The sequence below is a fragment of the Anabrus simplex genome, chromosome 1 (assembly GCF_040414725.1).
Source record: "Anabrus simplex isolate iqAnaSimp1 chromosome 1, ASM4041472v1, whole genome shotgun sequence".
NCBI lineage: Eukaryota > Metazoa > Arthropoda > Insecta > Orthoptera > Tettigoniidae > Anabrus > Anabrus simplex.
The window spans coordinates 1503712726-1503725777 of record NC_090265.1 but is presented as its reverse complement, the minus strand read 5'-3'; the positions used below and the strand labels follow the sequence as shown (position 1 = coordinate 1503725777).

The 13052-nt window shown below is 40.8% G+C and overlaps 1 protein-coding gene across 1 annotated transcript in view; it reads right to left on the bottom strand.

Moving 5' to 3' along the window:
* The window catches only part of LOC136861459 (uncharacterized), a 353179-nt gene extending 341500 nt beyond the window's left edge, over nucleotides 1-11679 (bottom strand). Inside the window, exon 1 of the mRNA XM_068226135.1 lies at nucleotides 11643-11679. Within this exon, the coding sequence (XP_068082236.1) occupies nucleotides 11643-11679 (37 nt within the window). The remainder of the gene's footprint in view (nucleotides 1-11642) is intronic.
* Between the last annotated feature and the right edge of the window lie 1373 nt (nucleotides 11680-13052).

Sequence of the window (13052 nt, the reverse complement as noted above, 5' to 3'; positions counted from 1 at the left end):
TGCATAATCATTACACGAAGACAATAACATATATATGGATGGCAAGATAGAAGGACTGTAGATGTTTGCTGTTTTATGGGATCAAGTCATCCACCTCTGGAACTTGAAATGAGCCAGATGTTTAGCCAGTTTTTTCCAGAAACGAGTGTCGACGAACATGGAGATGTCACTATCGCTATAATCCATGTCAAATCCGACGTCGGATCCTCACATCCATAGTTCGAGAATTCTTCCGTTGTGCAGGAGTTAATTCGTCCATTTAATCAACCAAGTAGCGAGCTCGATAGCTGCAGTCGCTTAAGTGCGGCCAGTATCCAGTAATCGGGAGATAGTGGATTCGAACCCCACTTTCGACAGCCCTGAAGATGGTTTTCCGTGGTTTCCCGTTTGTACACCAGGCAAATTCTGGGGTTGTACCTTAATTCAGGCCACGGCCGCCTACTTCCCACTCCAAGCCCTTTCACATCGTCGCCAAAAGACCTATCTGTGTCGGTGCGACGTAAAGCAACTTGTAAAAAATTACCAATGAAATTGTTATTATTATTTGCAATTAATACTAAATAACAGTTGTGAATCAGTGGTGTGGACAGTCGGCTTCCGCATCCCTAGATCACACTTTCAAACCTGTCAAAGAAGTCAGATTACAGTACTGAAGGGCTTTCCATCTAGTGACACATTTAGTGTTTACCCGAAAAGAACAATTAGAAACTCAGCTATAGGTCGCACAAGGGGGAACCATTTCCTCTACCATCTGGTAGTCGGACTCGTTGGCTAATTGGTCAGCGTACTGGCCGTCGGTTCAGAGGGTTCCGGGTTCGATTCCCGGCCAGGTCGGGGATTTTAACATTCATTGGTTAATTTCAGTGGCTCGGGAGCTGGGTGTTTGTGCTGTCTCCAAATCCCTGCAAGCCACACACCACACATAACACTATCCTCCACCACAATAACACGCAGTTACCTACACATGGCAGATGTCGCCCACCCTCATCGGAGGGTCTGCTTTTCAAGGGCTGCACTCAGCTAGAAATTGCCACACGAAATTAATTATTATACCATCTGGCAGAGTAAAACCGAACGTCAATATTGTCACACAGGCAGCGCAAATGGCGGTAAATGGAAACGTCTGCAACATATTATTATTATTATTATTATTATTATTATTATTATTATTATTATTATTATTATTATTATTATTATTATTATTATTATTGGAGCCTCCGTGGCTCAGGTGGCAGCACGTCGGCCTCTCAACGCTGGGTTCCGTGGTTCAAGTCCCGGTCACTCCATGAGAGATTTGTGCTGGACAAAGCGGAGTTTGGACAGGGTTTTCTCCGGGTACTCCGATTTTCCCTGTCATCTTTCATTCCAGCAACACACTCCAATATCATCTCATTTCATCTGTCAGTCATTAATCATTGCCCCAGAGAGGTGCGACAAGCTTCGGCAGCCGGCACAATTCCTATCCTCGCCGCTAGATAGGGGCTTAATTCACTCCATTCCTGACTCGGTCAAATGACTGGAGGTTGTGGATTTTAATTATTCTTATTCTTATTAGACTATTCGTACATCTTCATTATAGACTGTTATGTCTTTCAGCAAGCCTCTGTGAATTAACTAAGCACTTCCACAGTCCTCGACTTACAATTAGCTCTGTGGCCTCGTTCATATCCACAGCTCGCATCATTAAATCATTAAATACAGAGTCTAACCATCGTCGCTTTTGTCTCCCTTTAGTCTCGTTTTTGAGTCCAGTATTCCTCTAGGTAACCTATCCTCTTCCATTTGCCCCACACAATCGAAGATAGTGTATAAACGTAGACTATAACTACATCCATAGAAGTTATTCCTAACTTAGCCTTTGTGCTCACTCCGAGTAGCCTACCCTCTTGACATTGCTACCACCTATTTGTATGAGTGATCATTAACGCTGCTGTGCGACTCGTTGCTGAGCGGTCAGCGTACTCGCCTTCGGTTCAGAGGGTCCCGGGTTCGATTCCCGGCGGCGTCGGGGATTTTTAACCTTAATTGGTTAATTCCAATGGCACAGGGGCTGGGTGTATGTGTTGCCTTCATCATCATTTCATCCTCATCACGAAGCGCAGGTCGCCTACGGAAGTCAAACAGAAAGACCTGCACCTGGCGAGCCGAACCCGTCCCGGGATATCCCGGCACTAAAAGCCATACGACATTTCATTTCATTTTTTCAACGCTGCTTTCATGTATGTTATTTCTAACTTGAGAATAAGATAGCCTACGTCCACCTAGCTTTCACTACCGTACAGGAAAGTCGTTCTGAAAAACAGAGCAATGTAAATACAGTTTCGTGACTTCTTTCTTACAGAATACCGTTGATTATTATTATTATTATTATTATTATTATTATTATTATTATTATTATTATTATTATTATTATTACATAGTGTTTTGCGCCGCCCGGCACATGTAGGTCTTATGGGGACGACGGGGTAGGAGAGGGCTGGGAGTGGGAAGGAAGTGACCGTGGTCTTGATTACAGTCCTGGTGTGAAAATGGGAACCGATGGAAGACCATTTTCAGGGCTGCTGACAGTCGGGATCGAACCCAGTACTCCCGTGATCCAAACCATGCAGCGTCTTGTTCGGTTATTATTATTATTATTATTATTATTATTATTATTATTATTATTATTATTATTATTATTATTATTATTATTATTATTATTATTATTTTAGTTAATATATTTTAGGCATAGTAACGGAGTAACATTTTATTTGATATTTAAGCTCTGGATCTATCCTTCCGCACTGATCAGGCCAGGCTTGATCCATAGGCCTACCTGTGGTAACAACTCTTTCTTGGCTGTGGTTGGTCCTATTAGTGAGAAGAGTGCAACATGTGAAGAGCTGTAATCAACTGCCTTTCGAGAACTGCACCAAATGCAATATTGCATTTTATTGATGCAGTCCTGGTCACTGACGTTTAATGATGTCGTTGACAAGATTTGCAGTGAATGTCCCAGTTTTTTTGCTTACGGGGGGAGGTTAAAATATGAAGTGTATCGATTGTATTGGCTAATGATCGAATGCTGGCTGCTAACCTGACTATCCCCTGGAGCTATGTGTTCACCAAGCCTGTTCAAACATCACAACCACTAATCAGTTTATTTGCAACAGGATAAAATTTCAACCATCAATCAAGAGGCAATTGCTTCTCATTTCTAAGTTTCATCGCATAGGCCTACATTTCCAGGGAAATCCAAATTTGCTTCTCCCGTCTGTGAAATTGTGAACTGGGTCAAAAAATTAAACATACCTAGTGGAATATCGAAGAAAACATGCAAAATCTCTTCGGAATGAGTAGATTTTTTTGAAATCTGCTTTCACAGAAGTGCTTGGTGAGAATGACCTGGGAGAACTACAGCAAAGCGTTGTTTCAATAAACATCAGCAAAAGCAAGAAAACAAATAATGTGGCAATAACAACAGCAACGAAAGTAGTAATTCCAGCATTGAAGAACTGAATGTTTCTAGGGAACGGTTGCCTAGTAGTTTTTATTTCCCCCCTATCAATCAGCACGACAATTACAACTACCACCACCTTCATCAGAGTGTTCTCCTAGTAGACCTATTTTGACTTTCTTCGTCTTCCTAGTCTTTTCCGTATTAGTTTGGGGTTTGCACTGTATATCCTACATGCGAATTAAGCCAAATTTTACGACTGGATACCCTGGCAGCCAGTAATCCACAATGTTATAGACTACAATTAGGCCTACATGCTGTAATAACAGACATAACAAAACTGGAAAAACACTGAAATACACATAAAAGAAAACAGTATCTTTGCAGAAAAAAACTTGTGAACGACTGATTAAATTAAAGTCTTCTGTCAAAAAATGTCCTTGCAAAGTTCTGACAACTTTAAATAAAAACAAAAATATCTTACAAAATTGATTAATGGTTGTCCTTAATGTGAGTTGTGGTGATTGGTAGTGTCATGTGTTGATGTGTTATAGGCCTATGCACTGTAAATGCAGATGTGTAGGCTTATTAAGATGAACGTAAGCACCCCCCACTCCCAACAAGAAAAATAACCAAACGTGGTTAAAATCCCGAGCCGGTCAGGAATATAACCCGGGCGATTACTCCGATCATTCAGTCAAGGAGCTGGACTTCGAAGCTTATGTTAAGCGTCCTTCGAAATCAATATTGTCATAAAACTCTGAAGAACGAGAGATTCGAGAATGGGCACTATTTAAACTCCTTCTGAGAATTACAGTCGCATTAAGGGAACCTATCCTCCTAAATATTGTCGCTTTTTGTTTAGTCCAATAAAGCACACTGGGTAATTTCACAGTAATCCAACCCTTACCCTATCTTCAAAGGTAGTTATGTCAACGTCAAGTAACTGCATATATTATATCTCTACATAGTGTATTGATCGTTCTTGCAGAATCGGTAAATGCAAATGTGCGGAAACAAAGGATTCTAATTCGAGTCCCAGGTCAGTCACATTTTCAACACTTTTGTTTAAGAAACGCATGTTGTATGTAGGTTATTTATGAAGTAATAGAGTCTGTCCTTAGTACGCCGCCTTGCATGAAGCGTAGTGGTCTTCTGTTCATAGGGCCCCACATGCAACACATCACACTATCAACCACCACAGAAACATATAGCCAGCATCCATTGCAATGCAGACTGGCTCAGTCGTTAGAGGAGCTGGTCTTCTGAGCCCATATTAGCAGCTTCGATACCGGCTCAGGCAAATAGGCCAGCCTTTTGTAGCATAAAATGTCGACACCTCGGCGTCTCCGCAAATCGTAAACGTAGTTATTGGGACCAATAATAATGTCATCGCACATCTCTCTACATAGGGTTGGAGTCAGCATCCGGTCGTAAAATTGGGCTTAATTCACATTTCCCCACCCCAAATATTTGATAAAATGCTTGGGTGAGAATAATAATGATAATAATATAAAGAAGAAGGAGAAGAATCTTCCCACAGTAGCATGTTTAGGTGATAGGGGCTATTACTGTCCATATCTGAAGAAATCGTTGTTTTATTCTCAATAGACTAATAGTTCCGCCATCTATTGAAAAATGAATGGGCCCAAGGACTTCAGATCTGACATATAGCTTCGGTTTAGTTCCACTACCTTTCTCGACCTTTGAGGAAGTTAAAAGTAATTACATTTTATAAGGTTTATAAGTCTAAATCGCAGCGACGTCCTATTTCTATTGATAACAGCTATGTTTGCCTGCTGCCATTTTTTGATTGATACAGACAGTACTCTTGTATCCGTCTCTTGGTACAGGCCAGAGTAAAGTGTAGCTTCCACCGAAGTCCCAGTCTCATCCATGGCTGTGACAATATGGAAGCTGCTGGGGTATGGGTGGTGCTGAGTAATGACATTCAGAGCACGACTAGTGCATCTGAGTGTTATGAAAGGTGTTGCTCATAGGGTCAGTCGTGCTGCAATAGCACTTTCTGACCCAGTGAGAAAAGCAATGCCAAACTACCTCACTCCTCGTCTTGCCTAGTACGCCTCATTTTGGTGCTGCCATTGGTTTTTGCGGTTTCCTTACCACCGCATAACCTTTGGTGGTGCTATTTGAGGATCCAACCAGCCTGTGGGCTGATGACCTAACAGACAGACAACAGCTAGGCTATGTATAGTAATGATACGGGCCTAATTTCTTTAAGAAGAGCTCAGAGGCTGATCGTCGCCTAGGTCCATTCACCACATCTCATTACAGAGGAAGTCTTTGTGATCCTCAGACAACAGAAGTTCTTTTCTTCCATCTAGAAGGGCGTTTAACATACTGTACGTGTAAGACGCTACGCCCATGCTACCTAACTGAGACCCGCCTAAGTCCACTTGTTATCCTAGTCCCTGAGAACAAAATACTGTACACCACTAAATAGACTAATTACTTCTGATAACGACTTTTAAAATACTAAATTATATTTGATTTACAGTTACCATTTCAGATACCTAAGCTTACCACGATAATCGAACAGGTCAAAAATGATATTATGGGAATATACTGACTATGTTCCGATCAGAGTCCATGGTGACTGTCGAGATTGCTCTGCGTTTTTCGTATGTTAATGAAGATGATGATAATAATAATAATAATAATAATAATAATAATAATAATAATAATAATAATAATAGATTAACGCCCTTTCAATAGCTGTAATTTTGGAGAGACGCCGATGTGTTCGAAGTTAGTTCTGCTAAGTTCTTTGACATGCCGGAAGTCAACGACATGGAGTTGATGTGACACATCTCCAAATGCCACTGATGCCAGACGGGATCCAACCCTCTTTATTGAGAGCAAAAAGGGCAGCGGCTAACCGACTGTACCACAGAGGCCACTTCTTCTATCTCCCTTTATTTTTGCTATCTTTCTTCTCCTTCCCTCCTGGAAAATTGGTGCTACCTTTTTCAAATATTGTATATTCTCAAAATGAAGCAAAACGTAGAAAATCCGTACACCACTGAGGAGGTGTTTTGGGAAAAATAAGGAGTGAAGTAGCTTACCATTGTTTTCTTACTTGATACGGAATATCCTATTACATCAATTTTCGAAGCCAACTGAAATAAAAGAAGATCGACCAAACAAGCTGTTTTTATATAGGCCTACAGTAATTGACCACAAGGGACTGGCTACATAATAAAGGGTGTTACACTGTTTATACCTTTGCCAGTTTCCTGTCCTACGAGCCAAAGATGGCACTGAGACAGATCGCTGAAAGTAACACACTTGTACTAGCCCATACCAGCAGACACAATGTACTTCAGTACACCTCATTAGAAATGGAACTAGGCTAGAGTGCGAAAATGTCAGAGTTCGCGGGAAAAAAGGATTATTAATTACCGCCTCTCCAGGTTTAGATTTTGTTACTGACTGTTATTGAGTGGCTAGATGGGCTTTCTGAACCAAAGTAGATTTACCAGAACTCCTGCGAGACACATGTTGGTAGTTATAAAATGGTGGGAACAAAAGTAGGTGTGTATTTCAATACGAAGACATAAAAAGACTAAATTACGAATGAAGACGTTGGATATAGCTGTGTGTATGGACCGGCCTTCAAAGTGGAGTAATGTGAAATCATAACGCATGAGAGAGAATCAATGATCCAAGATATCAACGTTCTCGGCCACGAAGGGTAAGAGAAGCAGAGGGAAAGAAAGGACACGATGATATTTGAACTCACCTAAGAGGGAGTGAGAGTTGTAAATGCAAGTCAGCGATTATGAACAGGCTCACCTCAATTCCAGAGGTTCGCTATTTGAGCGCTAAAGACAGTCAATAATTAAAATGTAGCCTCTACTTAGCCAGTAAGTACTGTAACTAGGATAACTAGTTAATTAGATGTTGGTCAGGAGTTCAATCTATGTAAATGCAATAATAATAATAATAATAATAATAATAATAATAATAATAATAATAATAATAATAATAATAATAATAATAAACTGCTGCGTCTGATATGAAGTCTATGATGAAACAAGATCTGAAACTTGAGTTTAACATTGCTTCAAGACTTGACCATCTTTCATAGTAGAATGTAAGCCGCTTGGTCCATCTGATCCTTCAGAAATCGCTCGAACACCAAGTTAAGAGTTTTACCTGCCTCGGTGATGTTTCATTCCACCCTGATGCATCATCACAAGGATGTTTTAGTAGTCTAACATGATGTCTAACTCGGATTTGTATAATGATAAGTTATAAAGCATATTTTCTGACGAGTTCCTGCAAAGACCGATGGTCTCTAAATGAGTAGATCTATCCAAAGCCACGTGCAACCTCTCTTCGACTTTATACTAAGCGACAACTTAGCTTTCGACTAAGATATGGCAGCTCGAGCTAAGAGTGGTTATCGAGCACATTCTTAAAATTCATCCTTTCCTTCCTTCTTATGAAGTAGGCTACTGTACGTAATTCCCTAACCAGGGTTGGTAGAACATGGGAATAGCTCCATAATATTGCATTTTATTAGTTCCCTTAAAACCATAGCCATTGAGTCGCTGTCTCGTCTGAACAGTATTTGAAATCTTCATTTATTTAGTGACAAAAGGTAAGGGTGTATTCTGCCCGAAGGCAGGTTCGAACCTCCGCAGAGCTGTGCCTGAGCCGGAGTTTACGTACGATAGCATGGCCAGTTCCTTTCCGCTCCTCTATTCCCTCACCCTCCACCAACAGCGCGTGGCAACCCTTCCAAATCTTGACCACGCCCAGTATTGCTTAACTTCGGAGATCTCATGGGATCCGGTGTTTCAACACGGCTACGGCCGTTGGCTATTTAGTGACAGGCCTATGCTTAAACAATGCATTCCTAATTGTAATACAAATTACTTCTCACCCAGGAACTTACTATTGTTGAAAGTTAGATGGTGAGCACGATGTCCGAAGCCGAGTCCCACACTGATTCCATTTATGTCAGGTTTTCTACTTTTTATTCGACAGAAACCTATAAAGGAATGTTTTCTCTCTCTGACCACATTTTTTCTAATCTGTAAATGAAATCTGTGGCGTAACAGGGCATTAAAGGCCTGCTGCCCAGTCAGATGGCCTATAGTGTTGTTGTTGTTGTTGTTGTTGGTGGTGGTGGTGATGATTTTTGTTTTAAGAGGAAGTAAGTCAGCGTAACGATATCCTCAGCCGTACTTCTTTTTCTTAACCGGATCCGATGCTTCTCGTGCCTTAGAGCTCATCAGTTGGTATCACGAGATTGAGTGAACCCTGTTCCAACAGTCAGTTCAGAATTAAAATATCGAACCCAGGGCCTCCAGGTGAAAGGCAAGCACGTTACCCATATGTCATGTGGTGATAACAGATCTTCGAGGTATTTGTATGTATTTATGTTCAGTCCTCAGCCCTAAGGCTGGTTGGATCCTCATCAGCTCCGCCACATCAGCTGTCATAGATGGCCTAGGCATCACTGAAGAGACATAATTTACTAGGGAAACGGGGAGTGTTGTAGTTTCCCGTTGCTTTCTTCACCAAGCCATAATTTGCTATTACACATCAGTCTGCCAAGCCCACTGAAATGCACGCACCAACCGACCCTATGAGCAACATTTTCACACCATTCATAGCACGGACTGGCTGCATAAGGAATGGCATTACTAGCATCGTTCATACCTCAGTCACCGGGTGAGTTGGCCGTGCGTTAGAGGCGTGCGGCTGTGAGCTTGCATCCGGGAGATAGTGGCTGACGACGAGGAGTGATATACAGAGTGTTTGAGTAACCTAAAAGTGCGTAAAAATTAAATATGTTTCAGCTCATCTCCTTCAGTTGGTTTCTCAGACCCTAGGTTCGCTATCTCAAAATGTTCAGTAGAACATTCCCTAGACCTAGGGCCTACTACCTGTTTAATTTTCATACGCTTTTACTGATGATGATGATGTTTGCTTTTTAATGGGGCCTAACAGCTTTTACTGAAACGCTCTGTGTATACATGAACATCATGTTCGTCACTTCTCTGTGCAAGCGTTCAGAAGTCAGCTATTTGACCAACGACGACCTGTCATATTGGAATCTCAATTCTGAAGGAGTTTCAACATCTTCGAAAAGAGTAAAACATTTCTCGCTCGGTCATTACAAATAGTGTCCCACAATAATAACGGCAGTGTACGAACAGTCAAAGTGAGAAATCATTAATGTGAAGGTAAGGATTGTGGCGAGTAGACTTAGTCAGGAACAAGCCAGAATCTTATATATACACTACAATTGTTATTCATAAATACAGAAGCGTGTAGGGTCAAGACTGAAAAGCTTTATTTATGGGTCCACATGGTTATTAAAGTTTCATGTGACAGTTGGGATAACCATCCCGCGTCGCCCGCCCAGTATGGCGTACTTCGTGATTTAAGCACCAAGTTATGGAATAAATAAATGAAGAGTTAATTTATGTAAAACTTAATCCATAGACTAGACAATTTAAATGCTGTTAAATGATCTATAGATATCATATTTTTAACTTAAAGGCTCTTGCCATATACTTGCATGTTATCGGTAAAATGCTTTAGAGGTAGCTTCTTAATAAGTTAATACGTATGAATTCAATTAGTCGGGCATGAGAAATAATGAACAAAAAGTCTTAAAGGATCATTACTGCACTAATATGTGCATAAATAACATCCAGTAAACTAGTCTTCAGATTATCACCGTATGTGTTGTAGGCAAATGTAGCCTACCTAGTTCCTTCTGTCAGATCGTGGAAGACGTTGAATTATTACTTCTGTAAAATGCAAAACGTGCTTTTCGTGATCAGTGCAGTTGTGTATTTTAAGTGTACGATTAGGAAAGCATGATAAAATATACAGTTTCCTAGAGATAGGGATAAGAAAAAGGAGAAAGGAGATATATTCCTTGACGTTAAAGAACTCCTGTGAGACAAAATTCCGACATCCTGACATCTCTTAAAAATCTATAGAAACGGAAAAATTATTATTATTATTATTATTATTATTATTATTATTATTATTATTATTATTATTATTATTATTATTATTATTATTATTATTATCAAACTACTCTGCATTCTACTTCAAGTAGCCTATGTCTACACCTTTGTCTCGTTCCTTGATGCGGGGATACCATGCTAATTCAAGTAGGCCTACTGTGTTAAATTTCGTTACCGTTAGACATTTCTTATTTTGTTGAACAGCGCATGGTTTTATTGGTATTAGATTATTTTAAAATAATTTCCTCGGTTGCATTATAGATGACAAGTGTAACTCATGATGAAGCGTAAACCATATCTGAGGCTAGTCTCGAACTGACAGCAATGACATAGACTAGTTCAGTTTCAAACATTTAGACCCAAAATTACACCTTCTGCTAAAGAAGACATGGAAGTTAACTCGTACTCTTGAATTCCTTGAGATGGTGCATTTCTTTCAGACACATTCCCAATGGAGGTGAGCTTCATGTACCTTTTTACAGAATAATGCTATTGTTTTTACATCCCACTAATTATGTATACAGTTTTCGTAGGCACCGACGTGCCGGAATTTTGTTCCGCTGGAGTTCTTTTACGTACCAGTAAATCTATCGACACGAGGCTGGCGCATTTTAGCACCTCCAAATATCACCGGACTGAGCCGGGATCGAACCCATCAACTCGAGCTCTACCGTCTGAGCTGGTCAGCCCGTAAATTTTAACTATATAACTTACCAGCCCTCATATCAATCTTAAATCTCCAGTACCGGAAATCGAACTCGGACCTCCGAGGACGTCAGTTGATATTGCTAACCGTTACGCTAGGGAGATAAGACATATTAATGATCGAGAGTTTGAGTTAACGTAGGCTACGCCGGAAAGGTATTGCCTGTTTGTTTTAATTCTATTTGTTCGGGACGTTGACGCATGTGGATCTTTTGCCGCTACTGGCACCATATTTTATGAACCTGCGTGTAATTGGAATGGCGGTAGTGTGGAATGTTGTGTGTGAGGAAAGGATGATTAAGGACGTCACAAACACCCAGTCCCCAGGCCAGGGATAAAAAATCATTAAAATTAAAAACCTCTGACACGGCCGGGAATCGAACCCGATGCCACCGGGTGACAGGCGGACGTGTTGCCCCCTACACCGCGGGGCCGGACTATTGCGTGTTATATAGCACTGAAATAATATAGCACCAACTTACCATTTATCACGATCTGAGCAATAGTTGAAGATCTCATTCCCGTCGAACAGTAATTAATACCGTGAGTTAATTAGCATCCTTGTTAAGATTTCTGGTTCATAAAATGCCAAGTCACTCCATTGTATTGAGAACTATAATAATACTGTTACATTATTATCTAGCACATCACTTAGAGTTTTCGCATTTTTCACTCGCACTGAGTCTGAGAGAAGAGAGGAATACGGAAGAGATCCTTCTCTAAATAAAAATATCACAAGAAGTATTCGAATAAACTAGTAATTTATTTTGAAAGTCGGGCACGGGGAGAGAACGGTAGGCTACTCCAACGAAAGTCCTGTAATTGAATTTCCCGCCTTAGTCATTGTTGGCAGCACTAGGCCTACAGAATATAACAGGCTTGCCAAATTTATAATGTGTGAGTAACATGTTTTATTCTTCCCGTCTTCATAATAGGTTCTAGTTGATGTTGATGGCTGCTTAGTATGAAATACGTGTTGAGCCTAATTGATCAAGATTTACTGAAGTAGATAAGATGATTCGTTGAGAGAAGATTTTTAAATTTATTCTTTACTGAAGCGGAGTTTGCGACGACCAAGCAAGGCAGAGTTCACGTCGTCCACTGGCTGGAAGATTGCGAAAGGGTTGTGCCGTCTCTTCTCCCGTCTTCCTGGCTCGGGTGTGTCGCGAGGGGCGGACTGGCAAAACGACGTTAGAAAACGAAGGAGAGGAGAAGGAAAAAGAGAAGGAAATTGAGAGAAAAACAGAGTGGGACCCCCTCTCCGTCCGTCCGACCTGGCACAGAGAAGAGAGCTTTTGGACATGCGCCAGCTGCAGAAAAGGACAGGATTGCTAAAGACTGCGCCGAGCCTGTGAAGAGAAGAGGCGGTGACACGACACTCCGGTGACACTCCTCCCCGACCAACACCGGAAACTGCCGGAGACCTTTCAGCTAATGGGCGGCGACATATCAATGACATCCCCACTGCTTTTCAGGCAAGGAGGGAGATGCTGCGTAAGTCTATTTAGAAACATCCCCTTTTCCCTTTCCCACACCTGGGAAATCTTCTTCACCCTTAATGAAAAGCTATTGTGATTCAAAGGGAAGTGGTTTCCATTCGGTAGAAATTGGAAGATAAGATTTGTATCTGGACAAAGTCAACCAAGGTGTTGAGACACTATACCTAATAATAATAATAATAATAATAATAATAATAATAATAATAATAATAATAATAATAATAATAATAATAATAATTTATATGACCCTGACTAGCCTGCATAATTGTTTAGTAGCGACGCCATCTAGTGACCTATGTATATTGCCATAACCCGTTTTAATTGTCACGTAGCAGCGAAAGCAGCAGTTGAAGTTAATTTTCGGTGTGCATACATTGATGTAGTGGAGCCAGA